At 36.3% G+C, this 17,833-nt stretch overlaps 1 protein-coding gene across 1 annotated transcript; it reads left to right on the top strand.

Annotated features, from left to right (window-relative positions):
• Positions 1–5,185: 5,185 nt before the first annotated feature.
• On the top strand, positions 5,186–17,833 carry LOC118806502 (myosin-13-like). Its single transcript, XM_036567931.1, has 18 exons — positions 5,186–5,230; positions 5,343–5,474; positions 7,636–7,707; positions 7,840–7,911; positions 8,026–8,061; positions 8,180–8,254; positions 9,482–9,520; positions 10,075–10,210; positions 11,049–11,128; positions 11,328–11,456; positions 11,560–11,619; positions 11,865–11,969; positions 12,963–13,089; positions 13,241–13,365; positions 13,707–13,794; positions 14,079–15,488; positions 15,843–15,970; positions 17,528–17,833. The coding sequence occupies exons 1-18, from the start codon at positions 5,186–5,188 to the stop codon at positions 17,831–17,833; spliced, it is 3,165 nt and encodes a 1,054-aa protein (XP_036423824.1).

Below are 17,833 nucleotides of genomic sequence, written 5' to 3'. Positions count from 1 at the left end.
AAAAAAACGTTGTGGAAAGAAACACGTAGCTGAAGTTGGCATGTTTTTGCCTGCTTCTTATTTGAATTTTCCTTTCGACCTTAAATGGTGCTGCAGGTATATTATTGCCTGCATCATCATTTAAGGTGGGAGGGAAAATTTGAATAAGAAATTGTCTAATTCAGCCTCCTGGAAAGAGAAACAAGACATCATTCAGCTGTTCCAGAATGTGGTTAACTGGCTAATATTGTTTTACAGTAATTACTACAGTAATTATTTGAATTCTGATGGTAAAATGTGTTGAAAAAAATGATCAGCTGTAATCATTTGTCCAAGCTACCTGATGTTACCTAGTACAATCTACAGATTTTCATCATATGACAATGATATGTAACTACTCAAAAGTTATATACATTTAGGATGGTTTAATATCTGCTGTATCCCTTTATCAGCGGCTCTAGAGGTTGATTTTAAATTAAGTGGAGTCGAGGAGTCCAGAAAACCGGAGTCGTGCGTCAGTGGGCGGGGCTTGTCGGAATACGGGTGGATAAAACAAGAACGCGCCGCATTTGAGCTCAACCCCGCGAATTTCCAGCTCGCGCCCGAAATACTGTACGGTTAGTTAAATGCTTTCTGAGGAAACTAACGACTCGAAGATTATTTTTATAGCCCCTTTACAAAGATAACTTACTTATAAGATAGTAAAAGTGCTGAGAAACCTATAATGTACTTAAAATGTGTTTATGTTATTACAAAATAACTGCAGGAAGTATCGTATTGTGAGATTCAGCGCTAGCTAAGTTAGCGTTAACTATGCTAAGCTAACTCCTCAGGTCTTCTGCAGATTATTTTCAATACTTGGTAAGTTAACTTACTATGTAAAGCTAACTCGGGTCATTTAATCGCCTTCTAGCTAAAAATGTCGCCATTGTCGTCACATTTTAGGATTTTATCGTCAGAGCCTGTACAGTCTGAGGTAGCTAACAGGTTCATGAATGCGCTGTGGAGAAGACTTAGCTTTAGCTTTAGGCTCCATCTGTGAGCTTCTCTGACCCAAATCTAATCGTGGCTGAACTTCAAAACCCCGAGTTTTAGTTAAAGATGAACTCCACTGATTTTTCAAAACTTCTAAATATTTAAATGGTTGAGATGTAAACAAAGTTATTCAGAGTGGTTTGGTGTGAAATGCTCCGTTCTAGAGAAACTTGACAAGTCAGAATTGTTCACAGTGGTGGTGATAGGAACCAGACGTCTGAAGAGTTTAAAGTTTCCTCACAGACCTTTATTAATTATATCATATATGCTGCCTGATGTCTGACACGTTGTTTTGTGATAGTATTGTGATAATGCTTTGGCTTAAAATGTATTTTAATCCATTTATTTTAGCCTGCTCTTGGTGGAGGGGTACACGTAAAGTGTTGTAATGCAAAAATAGTGCAGAAAGAAACTTTTTTTCAGATTCATGACTATTTTACCATCATCAAAATTTCATAAAAACTCAGAAGATGTGTGCAGGTTCACTGGTGGTTTTGTATTTTAAATAAAATGGCTGTATTTGTGTTTTAGACATCATGACTCCTGGTTTCTATCACCAACACTGTAAAGAAATCTGTAGTCTGTAAGTTTCTTTACAATGAACCATTTCACATCAAACCATTTTGAAGTTCTTTGTTTACATCACAAGGACTGAGTTATTCAGAAGTTTTGAAAAATTGTTGGAGGTCCCTTTTAATGTACAAGCCAGTCATATTCATACAATTGCCTTGTTAGCTCAGTATGTGGAGTAAAATTGTGTATGCCACCTTCAGACCATTTTTTGACTAAATATGAAATTTTATTGGATAACAAACTGAAAATTAGAGCAGCTGTCAAACATAAGTAGATGAGTCATTTTTAAAAAGCGTCTCAAAACAGGACAGCGGATCCCAGATCAGATTTTGTACACTTTTTAGTTACAGAGCTCCGACACCATTTGGTTAAAAAAAACACTGGTCCAAAAATAACACTACTGAATGGAAATGCTTTGTGAATACAACCCAAGTGTTATCAGAGCAAACAAAAAGAATGAAATAAAAACATTACGTTATTTTCTTTTAAAATTGTATTTTTTTTAAAGTATTTTAGTGATGAAATGTAGTGTAATTTAATAAAATTAATTTTTGTGTTTAATGTCCAATCAAAATCTGATTCAGAATCATCCGGTTTTCTATGTTCTGCCTTGTTAGTTTAGAAGACAGTAGGGATGCACAATCATATCACAGTCATATCAGTCTCAGACAGATTTTATTTGACCAGTATTTTAAACTGATATTTAATGATATATTTATAGTACTCTGGAAGAGTTTAGGCGACAGTGGGATACCATGCTAAAATGTTTAACCCTGTACATTTCTATGCATTTAGAGATACTTCCTATCATATTTAGAATACTTCATATGCATTTCAACCCTGTACAAATAAATGACAAATGTGTCTCTAACGCTAATCCAGGTTTTCTGAACCAATATCTACATTGTACATATGTTTACGTATTGGCATAGACAGATTTTCACATGAAAAATATCAGATATCGACATCAGCCCACAGTTTCCATATCGGTGCATCCCTAGAAGAAGAAGAAGTGTGTTTGCCTCCGATACTGAAGTTCATGACCCAATCCTCATACTGCATGAGTAGTTATTGTAATGTCACTGACCGCATGTTTTGGCAGAAAATTTCTTGGGGTCACTTCGCTACCAAAAAGCCCCCAAATGGTTTTGCACCTTTTAATTTTTGAAAAATATCTGCATAATTCAGTTGTTGACATGTGAACATATCAGTTCAGAGTGTTTTCATGTGAAATGGTTCATTGTAGAGAAACAGACTCAGATTTCTTTACAGTGGTGGGGATATTTGCGTTGCAGACGTCACAGGGTTTATGACATCTGCAACACAAATATAGCTGTTTTATTTACTATCCAAAACAACCAGTAAATATACATATGTCTTCTGAGTTTTTATATGTAACGTTAATATCGGTTAATCCACTATTAACAGATTCTAAAAGATGTGCAAAACTATAATGAAACAATGTCTCAGGAATCAGGCAGCAGATTTGTAACATTTTTCCTGTGAGAGAACTTTTAGAGGCGTTAAATTCCTCAGATGTCTGGTTCCTATCATCACCACTATGAACAATTCTGACTCAGTAAGTTTCTCTACACATTTCAAACTGTTCTGAATGACTTTGTTTACACCTTAACAATTAATTTATGCAGAACATTTGAAAAATACCTCGAATTTGAATTGAATTCCCCCCAGATGAAAATGTTATTTTGTATTTTTTAAAGGGCCACTGTTTTGTATATAAAACCCCCTTGGATTTCAGTCAGTGAAGGCAAAGAATTGCCCATTGAAAATTGCTTTTGTTGTTGCTAGTACCCATTTACCAACTTGTTTCGTTGTTAGCATGGTCAGAAGTTTAACCCTCATGTGGGACAGTTGTTTCTCATTTCACTTCACATTTTATATGAGATGGATGTGGTAATGTTAAAACTGCGAATACAGTAGCTGTCTGTGTAGTAGCCTGTTTAGAATTTACTGAGCAGCAAAGGAAGAGCTCAGAAATGACCATTCAAATTTGCCTGGGGGCCTGACAATTACCAGTCCTTTTACACACGTATGCAGCCAAGCCTGCAACAAGCCTGTGCATCCTAAAAACGCATGTGTCCTAACTATCATTACCTAAAATGATAACTTTTATGTTGTTGTACTGTGAGCTTGGTATATAGTTTTGATAGATTAAACATCTCCCATTATATTTTCTGTAGGGTTAATTTTAAACCACTGCCACATGAAACGTGGTAATCCTGAAGAGTTTGAAATCTGGTTGTTTTGCAAATATGTTGTTCCATGAATAACAGCTGATCATGTCTGAGCTTTGGAATCTTTACACTAATACAACAAACGGGAGAAGAGATGAAGAGAGAATCTAATCAAAGCAGTTGCTTTGTATCTGCTGTTATGATGCTGTTGATTAGGCGGCGCTATGATGCTGTTTGACATGCATCAGGATGCTTTAACATTCACATTACATTTACATGACTGTGTTATTAGATCATGTGTCCCTGTCCACTTCCAAAGATGATTTGACCGTCTGGCTTGCAATGCGTCTCCAAGACCCCGTTCACACCTGTACTTAGCCCTGTTCACTTTTGATTGTATTACCCAAGACATTTGTAAATGCTAAATCTGAATGGGGCCTGTGATACAGACTATACTTCCATTACATATTACAAAATTATAAATTATCATGTTTTTAGTTTATATTAGCCTTACCAAGTAAATTTCATTTTGCCAAAAAAGTTTAAATTCATATGCAGTTAAGATGTCTACTATAGGAGTAAATAAAGTTTTAGTTCTCTAGGCTGTACTGGTTTGTTCTAGAGTAGCAGTTATGTGTATTACACAGGTCAATGTCTCAAATTGACTTTGACGTATAAAGTACTAAACTGGTGTTGCATCAACTTACAGGTCACAGATGCACTCTCAAAGACTTCCATTCTGCTCTCAGCTACCAGAAGTGACCACTGCCTTCTTCATTACAACACCCGTTATGAAATAGTTCACAGGAGGTAATACAGACTTCATGCTGTAGGCAGGGAATTATCAGATTTTATGGATGGTGTCCTTTTAATTTTACTTTTCATGGCTTATAAAATTGTTTAATATCTGTTGAAGTGAATCAGTGAAGAAGCAAATAAAGACATTGGCCCCCCGGTCATCTGTGATAGTAGCAAATTCTAACAGGATCATTTAATTCCTGCACATGATTGATAACAGCAACAGCTAAATGGACAAAAGCCTCTCAGCGTCAGGCAAAGTGAAGACCTCCCACTTCTGAAGTCAGGTACAGTGGGGAGACAGGGGACCAACTGCAGGTCAAATTAAATAACTTATGTAATTCCAGCTCAATGACAGTGCAATCTGTCCATTTAGTTTTATAGCCCTGACCCCTATTATGTTCTTGGCCCGGCATCATTTTTACTTTGATGGGTTAGAGAGTTTCAAGTTCATCCAAATTGGTGCTGAGGCTGCATTCATACTACTGTTGATGATGGGTTATTTAAGAGACTTTTTAAAATTAAGCTGTTATTTTGTGTATTTTCCGTTCTTTCCTATCTATAATCTTACAGTTGATCTGATTAAATTGTATGTTCACTGCCACATGGAGCCAAGCAGTGATATTGAAGCTCAGCATCTTGAGTCTGTGGTATGTAGAAATGTTTCTCAGGCAGAACAGGATTATACATACTATACATTAGAATAGCAAAGTATGATTATGACCACTCTTTATTATACTGTCTTTGTTTGTCTTCCTTCAGATTGAGGAGAAACGTGTTGAACTGAGATCCTCAGAAATTATTCACGAACCTGACAGTGGAATCATTTCAGTACAGCTTTTGGAATTTAAGACAAGACTCCTAGAGGCAGTGGAGGAATTGCATATTCACAGGGTATGATCACAGTGTGCATTATATTCATCTCAATTCATGATTGATAGCAGTTATCATAGTGGTAATGTACACTGTAAGACAAAGCTGAAGGCTTTCATCACACACTGTGAAAAGAATTATGCGGTGTTTTAACTTACAAAAGTAAGCTTGGCTGCCTTAAAATAAAAATTTAGTTGAACTTCAAATAATTGTTTAAGCCCTGAATGGCCGTGGATTCGCATGCTATTTCACTCCAGTTGTCCATGACAACAGACAATTATCACAAAGAATGTTTTCTTTAGATCTTAAGTTATTTACGTCATTGTCACAACATAAACATTGTTTTAATAAGATAAAATTCGCTATGTCTTGCTAATGGCATAAATATGACAATATCTTGTTATCATGCAAAAAATTAAGTAAAAAAGGTAAAAGTAAAGTGAAAAAAAATCTATGGCCCTTTAGGGCTTCCGTAAATAACATGATGACAGATTGTAGCATTGATTTTTGTTCTGTTCACTAATTATTAGAAGTTTAATAAGCTTTAATTTTTGTGGCAGCCGGTTTACTTACTTTTTAAGTTAAAACAATAAATCATTTAAAGTGCATGCAACATTTTTTAATGTTAAAATAAACTGAAATATGTTTTAGTCCTAGAGCAAGATTTTTGGAAAGGTCATTAGTTCAGTCATTCGGTACACAGACACAAACAAACTCTGGCGAAAGCTTTCCCACCAGAAACGTACCATATGAGGTACGTTTCTGCAACATTTTTATCCACAAAATTCACATAACTATCAGAAACTGAAAGGATCAAGAATACAAAAACTGCAAATAAAGTAAATAGAGTATACCATGCTTAACAACTAGTTTTAGTTTTTTAATATTCACTTTTAATCTCTGCTTATATATTGAGTTGTGAAGATATAAATGATATAAAAGATACAGAAAGATGACAACAAAGTAATAGATGTTCTCGTCTTTAGGTTGTGTGTCTCTAATATAACAGCTCTATTCAGCTAAGTGAAGAACTGAGAAGTGTAATTTCGTGGGGGGAGTATTATGGGTTTTTGGATGAGGCAGCTAGCAGCAGTTTTTGGCCATTTGGAATAGAGCCAGCTGTAGTTGCATTTACATCAGGATGGGGTCATGCAAGCAGGACCTGACAAATTCACGTCTCTGTGCTTGTAAACCGTTTCCCTCAAGCAAGCACTTAAAACCTGACACTGGACACGCAAAGGTTGTAGGACCAAAACTAAAGTATTGGATCACCCTTCTTTTATTGTTATTATCATGCTGGTGGGGAACAAAGACATTAAATCAGTCCGCTCCTCAGGCATGCCATTAAACTAACACTTTGTAGTTCTCTAGTTTATTGGGCTGAAGGTTAAACTGGAGTGCGCACTGTCAGGTTTTTAGTACTCAGCTGCATACCATCATGCATCTTTCAATATACATTATAAAAGTAAAGTGTAGGTTCTGTTAGAATGGCTGAATTTAGTGATTCTGATAGTGCCTCTGTTTAGCGTACAAGTATGAAGGCAAAGTTAAAATGAATATCTAATGCATGGGATTTTAATCATCTAGGGTGACACATCATATTTAGAATTTATTTATTTATTAATAATTATAATGATACATTTTTGTTCTGAACTGCCCGACTTTATTCACCTTGAGGCATTTTCAGCTAGTAAAGCTCCTGTCCTTTAAAATTTACATGGATTACCAACTTTAATGTGCTCTTTGCTGGGCAAAATCTCTATTGAATTTATTGTCTCTTTGCCAACAGTTAACAGCTTTATCTAGTGTGCATTTTCGAGTATGCTATGCTGGTAGCACAGTTTAATGGGAAATATAAATAAACTCCTACATACATATAAAAAGTCCCTTCGTAAGAAGCCATTTACTTTTACCTTTACTGAAGGAGGACAAGGAAGGCTTTGTGCTAATATCTTCTCTTTAATGCACCAGTGATTTCCCAAACATGCTGCGTGAGTCATTAAAATGTGATTTGTGTATAGCTTTTTCCTTCTGAATTTTATTTATTTATTTTTTATTTAGGATGGGGCTTGTGTGTAGTTTCGTCTAAAATTTTGAATATTAATCATAAACACATTTAGTCTTTACACTTTGCCGGAGGTCATTAATTCAAAATATCCATTTCTGCATAATTTCCGTTCAGGATTCTGAAGTGCGGTATGAGGCTCAAATTTGTAAACTTGTACTGGAGAAGCAAGAACTGGAGTGGCAGAAGGTGGGTAACTTGGCAATAGTCTGTATATATTAAAAATACACAAATTTAAAGCCTTGCATAGAAAAAAAATATTGCTCTCCTAACATTTAGATTTAGACATTTAGTTCTTTGACAATTTGTGCAAATTTTCAGGAGTCTTTACAAAGTCAGGTTGACAGGATGTCAAAAGAACATTCAGAATCACTTGCAGCTGTTAAAAAGCAGGTAGATAAAGGTCTTATCTTACAATTTCAGTGATTCACGTATGATGCTTACTTCCATAGTGAACATGAAGACATAAAGCCAACTCATAATAATATGTTAAATTTCTGTGTTAAGTTTCAGGCTCAGGTCAGAGGAATTGAGGGAGAGAAGGTAGATATATGTGGTTTTTCTTCTCTAATGCTGCACTAATGTTTCATTTAATCACACAAATATTGTAATATGCAAATGATCTCTAATGTGACTAATGATATGCTAATTAACGTGAAAGGGGAAGCACCAGCTGAGTGCTGAATTGAAGGACAAAGAGATCACCAGTCTGAAAGAAGAACTGAAGCTGCTGCAGGTAAACCTGCACTCTAACACAGTAGTCTTGTTTTGAGTGCCCATTCAAAACTACTCTTCCCATCTCTTCCAGTGTGCCTTTTGGGTAATTTAAGTCAACAGTGGGAAAATTCATCTCATGGCTGACCTTTTGAGTGGGTGTCTGTGTAGGTCTATTTGGTGTTGTCAGACAAATCGCACAATGTCGGTGATATATGTGTTCTTGTATGGTTCATCACACCCTCTGTTCAATTGTCCGATTTAGCTGTAATGGTGCTTGTTAAGTGTTTATTTGGTAGGGCTGTGAACTTATTACATTTGGGGAACATTTCACAGACATGGATTTAGCTTAGTCTTCATCTGAATCGTGGTGCCAGTAGTGTATCACCATTGGAAATTCTTTTTAGTCTAGGTTTGGACTTAATCTGCATTCAGGAAAATAAAGTGTTATGGACTTGATTACAATGCACTGTAATCGAAGTATAGAATTTCTAAATTATCAATGTATTTTCTGTGTTGACTCATAATTGATTGTAAATTTTGTTAAAGTAGTTGGCCATCCAGTTATTCACACATGCAAACATTTTGTTTTAGCACAAGTTTAATGCTGTCACTATTTTAGAGCTCGACAATTAATTGTTTTTTAATTAAAATCGCAATTTGAAAAGTTAAATTTTTAAATCACAAAAGCTTTATTTCTGTTCTTAGTACAATTTAACCACTAGCATTTTAGGGCAAGATAAAATAGTCAAGTGGGGCACATGGTAAATATGTGATTTCTTATTAAAGATTCTTATTTTAGAGTTCTCATAGGTATTGATGTTGATTGGTGAACCATGTTCAATATATACTGTACTGTGCAAATGTTTTTTATGCACCCAAGAAAATTTTATTTATGTGTTACATTATTCAGTGTTTTTAGTGAAAAAATGTAACCTAATAACACCGAGCTTGTGAACTGGCAGTCTGGCGTACTGCATTCAATGTAAGACTGAAAAACATGTGCTGGTCTTCTCTGTGAAAAAAAGCCTGGAGCTTAATTTATAGAAAGTGATCTAAGTTTAAACTGCATTCATAATATTGGTGAGATTTTTTCCCCCAAATCATTCCTCCCAGTCGTTACAGCATTTACTGCCTGGCTAAGTCTCTCCAAAATTGGTATCCTTCATTGAGAAGTCATGCATTGTCCTTAGAGACAGGGAAGAACGCTCTAAACAAAACTTTTATTTCTTTTTCTACTGTGTTACAGTTGTTCAAGTACAGTTTGGAGAAGAAATTAAGCGAGCTGGTAAGGATTTCCAATTATATAAATTGTTGACAGAGGCGGGTGGGAGAGGGAGGAATTAAAGAGGAGGATGTGGGGAGGAGAGAGCGGCTCATCAGGAGTAACGGATAGGGAGTGTGTGTGACACTTGAACTGCCAGTGCAGCAGAGAAAATACCACTATTAAAATATTTTATATTGGAGCCTCAATCTGCTTAACCTTTCAAGTGACGGAGAGAAAATCTGTTTGATACAGACAATCAAACAGTAATGACAAGGGGGGTTCGCATAAAAGCCCCTCAGGCATTCGTAAAAATGGAACTCTTATCTGACGGGGAGAAGAAGCATTCAGCCAAGATGTTAAACAAAGGTCTTCAGACCCAGAGAGACAAGCCTGCATGGCCAGATTTCTCTATATAAGCCTTTCTGAATGAGTCGCTATATGGAAGAACCATACTCTAAATCAGTATGCTTGGTGCAAGATGCTCAATAAATATAAGACCATGTGATTTGGTCTTACTTTTGTCATAATGTAAAATAATTTCACTGCAGAGGGAGTAAAGTGCAAATACTTTGCAGGAGCAGAAGTTGCAGCTGCAGACTCAAGTGAAGGACAGACATCTGAATCAGCTAGGAGAGGTGGAGAAGCGTTTCGAGGCCGTCACAAGACAATGCGCCATGGTGAAACAAGCCCACGGGAAACTGGAGCAGAACGGTATGCCAGGCATCAGAGACAAACGCCTCGTTTATCACTGTCAAATGCAGCCTTAATAAAATAAAGTGTCAGTGACATGCCCAGGCCGAAATATTAAAGCTCAGCAAATTAGAATATATTCTGAAATATGAGCTCTCTGTATACACATAGTAAGAAGGGTGGATCTTATTTTATATTATTCTTTGTTTGTTTGTTTGTTTGTTTGTAATAATTTATTTACAAAGAACGTGCTAGATCATTATACCTTTTTGAGATATTTGGTAAATTTCAGCATTGGGAAACAGGGTCTGTTAAAGATAGTCATTCTTGAATGTTATTTAGTCATCAACCCATGTTTAAATACAGTTTATGTTGAGCAGATAGTATAATAAACATTATTATCTGCTACTTCCAAACAGTGGTATCAGTATTTATGAAAGCAATGATAAGGCATTCATCAATTTAAGAGACATTTTCCCATTACTATGTATTGTAAGTATTATGTTTTTCATTAGCTCTAGAATAGTGTTCAATGAAAAATGAGTAAAAATATATTCCAAGCAATTTCTATTGGTCAAATCATCATGAAATTTTACACAATGTAAAGGACAGAGGCTGTGCTCAAACGATGTAGAAAAGTAGAAACCGAAATAAAAAAATAGATACTAGTTCAGTTTTTTTTTCTTTTTGGACAGCAGCAATATGTTTTAAATTTATTGTCATTTTATATCATTGTATTATGTCCAAGATTGTTTATCAGTGCACATTTTAAAACTGTAGAGTGAACTGAAAGTTTTAAAACAATGACATCACTTCTTATATATATATATATATATAGTCTCTTTGTTTTTGCTTCAAGTGGAGGAGGCAGTGCGACTTAACAAAAAGCTTGCATCCATAAACAAAAAACAAGAATCTACAATTGCTGCCCTAAAAAAGGTATTGTTTTAAATAAACTCATTTTTTATTTATTTGGCATTTTAGTTCACTAGACAATGGAGTTTACTGGTATTAGTTTACTAGACAATGCATGTATTATTGCAGCTTAACTAGCCATGATTGTTTAAAATACTCTGAACTGAATATGATATATTCAATGGGTCATTAAAGTTCAAACTCTTTTTATCTTGTTGTGAAGGATGTGGAGCGGCTTAACGGTGAAATGGTAAAATGCAAAGTTGCGTCAATCCACAGATCTGGAGAGGAGAGTTCTAATTGTCTCCTGAGAGAACAACAAATACAGGAGCTTCAACAAAGGCTTATTGTGGTACCTTTTTTATATATACATTATCGAAAACTTAAGGGATTTAACAGCTTGAGGGGGGCAGTGCAGATGACTACACTATTTGTACATCCCTTCCTTTTTGTAGGAGAAGGAACTGAATAAGAAACTCAGAAATGAAAATGCTGTGGAACTGGCAGAGAAGCAGGTCAGTTTATTAGCTTGAAATATTGGTTTATGTTTTTCCAGGTGCAACTCTGGAAAGGTATACAAAATTATAAATTTTGACAAGAATAATACAGAAACGGATACTGTGGTACTTTTTTCCCTCTCTCACAGAGTTTAGTTTTTTGCATACTATTTAAAAGAAATTGCAGTGGTGACATTGCTCAGTAATCCTGGCCTTAAGCCGGTAATACGTCTCACTCAGTGGGCTATGTGTATGTGTGTCAGAAGCTGATGAGCTCTCTCCAGCATGCCCAGTGGCTACTGCAAACTCAGACCCAGGCTGTTTGCCGAACCGAACAGCAGCTCCTCACACACACAGAGGAGTACCAGGTCAGTCTCTCTCAAAACAGCATCATTTTGTATCAGTTGCCCCTCCCTGTATGTGTGTGTGTTTATATTTACTAATGGTGTGTTTCTCTGTAACTATTTGCAAACAATTTGAATATAAGTTCTGTAATAACCACTTTTTTAGTATTTTCCTGTAACTTTGCAAACACAAGTTAGTGACGTCAAGAAGAAGCCTAGATCTTTATAGTATTATACAAAAGTCAGCCACCTAAGCCAATTGTTTAAAAACATTTAGCTGGGCAGTAACTGCCAATAAAAACATTAAAGACCATTAGATAAGATGTTGTGAGCTTGTTAGAAGAGCAGAGGTTTGGTTCCAGATTTCTCACTGATGCCTCCAGCCATACATTTATTGCATAGATTTGTTAAATTCTATTACCAGCACACCTGATTGAACTGAATGAAGCATTGATTAGCCTGGGTATTGGATGATAACTACAAATAATACTGGATTTGGAAATGGTTAAACAAACAAATGGAAGTCCATAACATCTCTTCTGAGATATTGTATACTGTATATATTAAACTTGCTTCACCAATCAAAATCGATACCTATGAAAACTTAAAAAAAAAATTAATAATAAATCACATATTTACCTTGTGCCACACTTGACTTTGACTATTTTATCTCACATTAAAATGATAATGGTTAAAATGTACTAAGAACAGAAATAAATAACAATAGCTCATAAAAAAAATAATTGAGAGCATTGTATATCACATTTGCACATTTAGGAAGCATGAATTGCAAGTCAATAATTGTAAGTGTGTTTATTCTCCCTGCACTTTTATAGCCTCCATGCCTTTGTTTAATTCACACATTTATTCACAGATTAAAACGTTTATTAACGTGACAAAACCCTGCTGATTTGCATGGGCCTTTCAGTCTGTTAAGAATTTTCTATCTAGGTTGAATAAACATATAAAAATTTATTTTTGCATTAAAAAATTTCCAGGTGATTAATTTAATTGCAGGTCCTTAAACGAGAACATGAAATGAGCCAAGAGAGGAGTAAAGAAAAAGAGGACAGCCTTATGCAGGTGATAGAGGAGTACAAAAATTCCAGACTCACTTTGGAAAAAGAGGTAGTTCTACAAAACTGTTTTATTGTTCTACAAAAAATAAATATAAATATAAACATTGTTCTAAAAATAGTCATATAAAAAGTCTAAAAATTACAGATATTTTTGTTAAACTAAGGAAAAATAATTTGGTGCTTGTGGTGTTGTCAAATAGATAAAGACGCTGCAAGCAAAGATGCAAGCAGATCAGGAAGAACTGAGGGCTGTGAAAGAAGCATACGATAATCTCCATGAAAAACATCAACAACTGTCCTCTAATGCAATGCACCAAGCCAAAATTATTCATGGCTTAGAGGTATGGATGTTATACACCTTATGTAGAGGTAAACTGTACAGTACTGTTAAGGTTAAATTATCTAAGTTTATAGATTTAAGCTTCATTCTGATGTGGTTGAGCTTCAAGGATGTTGTAAAGCACCAAGCAATAGACCAATTTGGTAACTTGTAGGTTTTATTCATATATGCAAACTCAAACCCAATTGGACTACAAGGACTTCGGAACAGTGGTTCAGTTGTTTGATATTTAGGTAGTATGACCCAATTTTGTATGCTAATAATGGATCCTCTAGTGAGTTTTGCTAAGATTATTGATCAAATGGACAGATGTGGCATAATGAACTCACTATCTGCTTCTAGAATGGCTTGGAGGATAGCTTCACCATCCAAAAGGATTCTTCTAGGAGCATAAACTATGATGTCCATCTGACCACAGCAAGCAATCTCAGTAATGGTGCATCTTTAGACACTGAAGTTGGTCAAATCAGTCCTCAAAACGACTATGAACAAATGAGACACCGCAAAGAGGTTGAAGACATTCCAGGTGAGAGGAATGTAAGCTTCTGTTCTCCAGCCAAGCTGGGCGCCGTTAAAACTAATATTTTTGCACAGAATGATGTGATGCAGGGGGAGTGAGTTCCTGGGCTGACAGAATATCTTTATCAAGAAAGCTTACCTGTACTTCTTATTTTTCAACTTGTAATGATGCATGAATTTAATTTCCTTGCATAGATGAAAGGACTGCCGAGTGTCAAGAAACAGCAAAAGATGGCTGCTTTCATGGTGAAAGTGGTGAGGTTAACGTTTATTCACAGACAGATCAATCTGTTCTTGTGCCTCCGTCTTCACAAGGTCTCGATGCTTTGGCTCCAAATCAGTCAGAGAGGAGTGAGAACATCAGTGGAGCTAATGTATTCGTGACAAATACAGACATAGATCTAGTTGTCAAACAGGCAACTAGCGTCATTAAAAACGCACCAGTCCGAGGAACGTTTGATAGTGGTTGCCCTTCGAGTGTAGTGCAAAGTTACACAGACAGCTGCCTCACCAAGCTATCAGAACACAAAACCAGGTCTGTTTATAGGGTGGCCAGTGACCCATTGATGTCTGAATCAAGGGATAGGCCAGAGGAGCAGAGTCTGGGTGTCTCTGAAATGCGAGAGCACCAGACATCAGATAAACACACATCCGAGACATCTCAGGCCGCTGACAAAAAAGAAGTTGAGCCTCAGACCACAGCACCTGGGACAAACAGCCCTTTAAGTGTCTTACCAAATGATAGTGAACTTCACACAGAAGGACCAAAACTTCCTGAGGAAAGTGATACAAACTCTTTGCTACAAGAAAAAGATGTGTTTAAAAGTCAAATGAAGCACAAACAGTTAGATGCAGCTAATTCAAGTCCACCACAACAAATTGTACCTCAACCAGCAGCCTCTCCTCATAAGAAAGCCTTGCCCTTGGCTGCCACAGTTCTTGATACAACCTTTAGACAATCTAATGATCAGGTCTCACAACTACAGGAGAGCCCTTGGTCAAGAAGTGGAATGTACCAGGAGGCATTAGAAGATATAAGCAAAAATGCAGAAAAAACTAATTCAAAATCCATTCCAGAGGCTGAGTTGAACACTTGTGCTAGCCATCTTAGCTTGTCCTCTCCAAGCACTGTGGATATCATTGGTAATTTAGCAGAAGATCCTGGTGGAAATGAAAGAGAAGATAATCGTATTGCTGGCTCATCTGCCAAGATCGTGAGAGACCAGCAGAAAGCAGATGCATTCCCAAGTCCCCTGATATCAAACTTGCAGGAAGATGCTTTATCCAGTGATAGACTGACAAAACAAGGCCACCACCTAAATGATATGGAAATGCAAATTAATGATACAGAACCTTTCTACCTTGATGACAACAATAGATTCAGATCGTTTGACCAAAGGATGTCTCAAAAAGAAACACTGAACACACGGCTGAAATGCTCACAGAGTGTTGCAGGTGTTTTACCAGTGGAAAGCAAAAATAATTCCTCAGCATCTTCAAGTCCCATAATTTCAGAGCAGAAATCAGTGCTGCCCTCTGGCTTCCAGGAGCTTTGTACAACATTGAGTACACCTTTATTTTCAAGGCACAACTTAAGAAATCGAGGTAAGTTCGTGTTTTGTTGATAATGCATCACACTTTATTTTGATGGCGCGCTATAGTGTATAAATCAATGCTTAACGTGCTAGCACTCAGTTGATTATTACCAGTGTTAGGGTTAGGAATAGGACCAGGATTTAGGGTAGAGTTTAGGTTTTAGACAAAGGGTTAATGTTAGTTATAGTTAAGGTGGGATTATTTGATATTTTGTTGAATATAAAGTGAAGACAAGTTAAGCATCTAGACAGATTCTACAGTGGACCGTTAAGAGAAAGTGTTACCAAACAATCTATTGAACAACAGACGTAAACCTTGACAGTCTCAGAATATCTGGGCACTAATTGTCCTCTTGTCACTCAGGTGCTTCAGTAATTACCCAGCCTCTTGACAAGTTGAATGTTTCAAACATTCTTCCTGACCAAAAGACTAATCACCATGAAGAATGGAATGCAATCAAGCAGACATTTTCTGAAATCTCAGTTGAGAAAGTAAGTTTCACAAATGTGCAGACAGGAGAAGGCCATAGTGAGTTGACTTATGAGGCACATAGAGCCCCAGATACATACAAGTGCTTTAAGACAACTCTCATTCCCAAACGTATTTCACTGGGGTGAAATGGTAGCATTTTTCTCAATGAAATGTTGATAGAAAACAGCAGGAAAAAGTCACAGATCATAAATCACTGGCATGTAGCCCAAGTCCAAGGGGAACAAAGAGGCTACATGGAGCAAACCTAAGAGCTCATGAAATCTAAAGTGTCTGTAACTATGTTTGAACATTCATTTGTGTCTTGTTCCTGGGTGTCTTTCATTTATGGAATTTAGTTGTGGAAGTTTTCTATTAGGTTTTAAACATGTTTAGGTTTAAAGTTTTAAATTCAGAGTTTTTCACCAAAGGTTTTAAATGCATTTGGGAATATAAGAGAAAATGCAAACAAGATATTTTGATAAGCATGCTTAGTTTCAAATGACTGTTAACCAGCCTGTCCAAAAGGTTTCTAAATTGGCTTAAAGGAAAATTCCACAGATTTTTCAAATATGTTTCAGAAATAGCTTTTTAAGTGGTAGTTTGATTTGAAATGCTTTGTTCCAAAGAAGCTTAATAAATTAATAAAGTCAGAGTTGTTCACAGTGGTGGTGATAGGAACCAGGTGTCTCAAGAGTTTAATGCCTCTAAAAGCTAACTCACAAAGTGTAATTACATGGAAAGTTCACAAATGCGCTGCCTGATGTCTGAGACATTGTTTTGAAATAGTTTTGAGATAAATCTTTAGCTTAAAATTATTTTTTTAAAACACATTAATTGCTTAGAGGTACATGCAGGGCATTGTAAGGCAAAATAGTGATTTTATTTACAGGTTTACCACTGTTTTAGCATGTGCAACATTACATATAAAAACTCAGAAAACGTATTTTTACTGGTGGTTTTCACAGTAAATAAAATGGCTATATTTACATTGTAGACTTTGCATCTCCACGTTCCTATCTTCACTACTGTAGAGAGTCAGTAAGTTTCCCTAAAGTGAATCGTTTAACATCTGAACATTCTGAATGATGTTGACATCTCAACAATTGAATTAGGCTAAATTTTTGAAAAAATCTGTGGAATTCCCCTTAAAGCATTTATAGAAGGATTACTACCTACTATACTACTACTACTACTAACTACTAACACACATATGTGCCTCACAGATAATATAACAACACTGAATGCTTTATGAGACCCAGGACCTGATGTCTGGAGAAAGTGACATGAATGCATTTTCCCTAATAAAAAAAAAAAGATGGGCTCTCACCGTTTTAAAAATTAGTCACTGATCACTAATATTTGGTCGATTATCATTCTATATCAGCAGCATTATACAGCGTTATAACTTGCATCAGCAAGAACGCAAAACAGCCTAGTATACGTGATGTTAATTTTGTAACAAAACAGTAAATAGGCCTAAAATTGTAGAATAATGGAGTTGCTTTATTTGTACTCAGCAAGAATTAAATCAGTGCAGTGTTATTACACTTTATAGCCATTTTTGTTTCTCTCTGCAGGAGAACAGAGTTCCCATCTCCTTCGGTTCAGCTCAGCTAGGCAGCCCAGTGGCTCGGTCTGTGGGTAATGGGTTGAAACATGACTGCACTCCTACTCTCCCTCCCAGACTCCACAGCTTGGGAAAAGTGTCTCGGCCTGTGTCTGAGGGAAGTACGCCCACACTTCTAGTGAAAGAGGACCATAATCAGTCAGACATCAGGGCCCAGATTGCAAAAATTGACCAGTTCCTCGCCTCTGAAGGGTTCAGACCACAGAAAAGACGGAGGGTAGAGAAATCTGAGGTTTCGGAGCTTTCGAAACATTAA

The sequence above is a fragment of the Colossoma macropomum genome, unplaced genomic scaffold (genome assembly GCF_904425465.1).
Source record: "Colossoma macropomum unplaced genomic scaffold, Colossoma_macropomum, whole genome shotgun sequence".
Taxonomy (NCBI): Eukaryota; Metazoa; Chordata; class Actinopteri; order Characiformes; family Serrasalmidae; genus Colossoma; species Colossoma macropomum.
The sequence above is the reverse complement of the archived record's forward strand: the minus strand, read 5'-3'. Positions and strand labels throughout refer to the sequence as shown.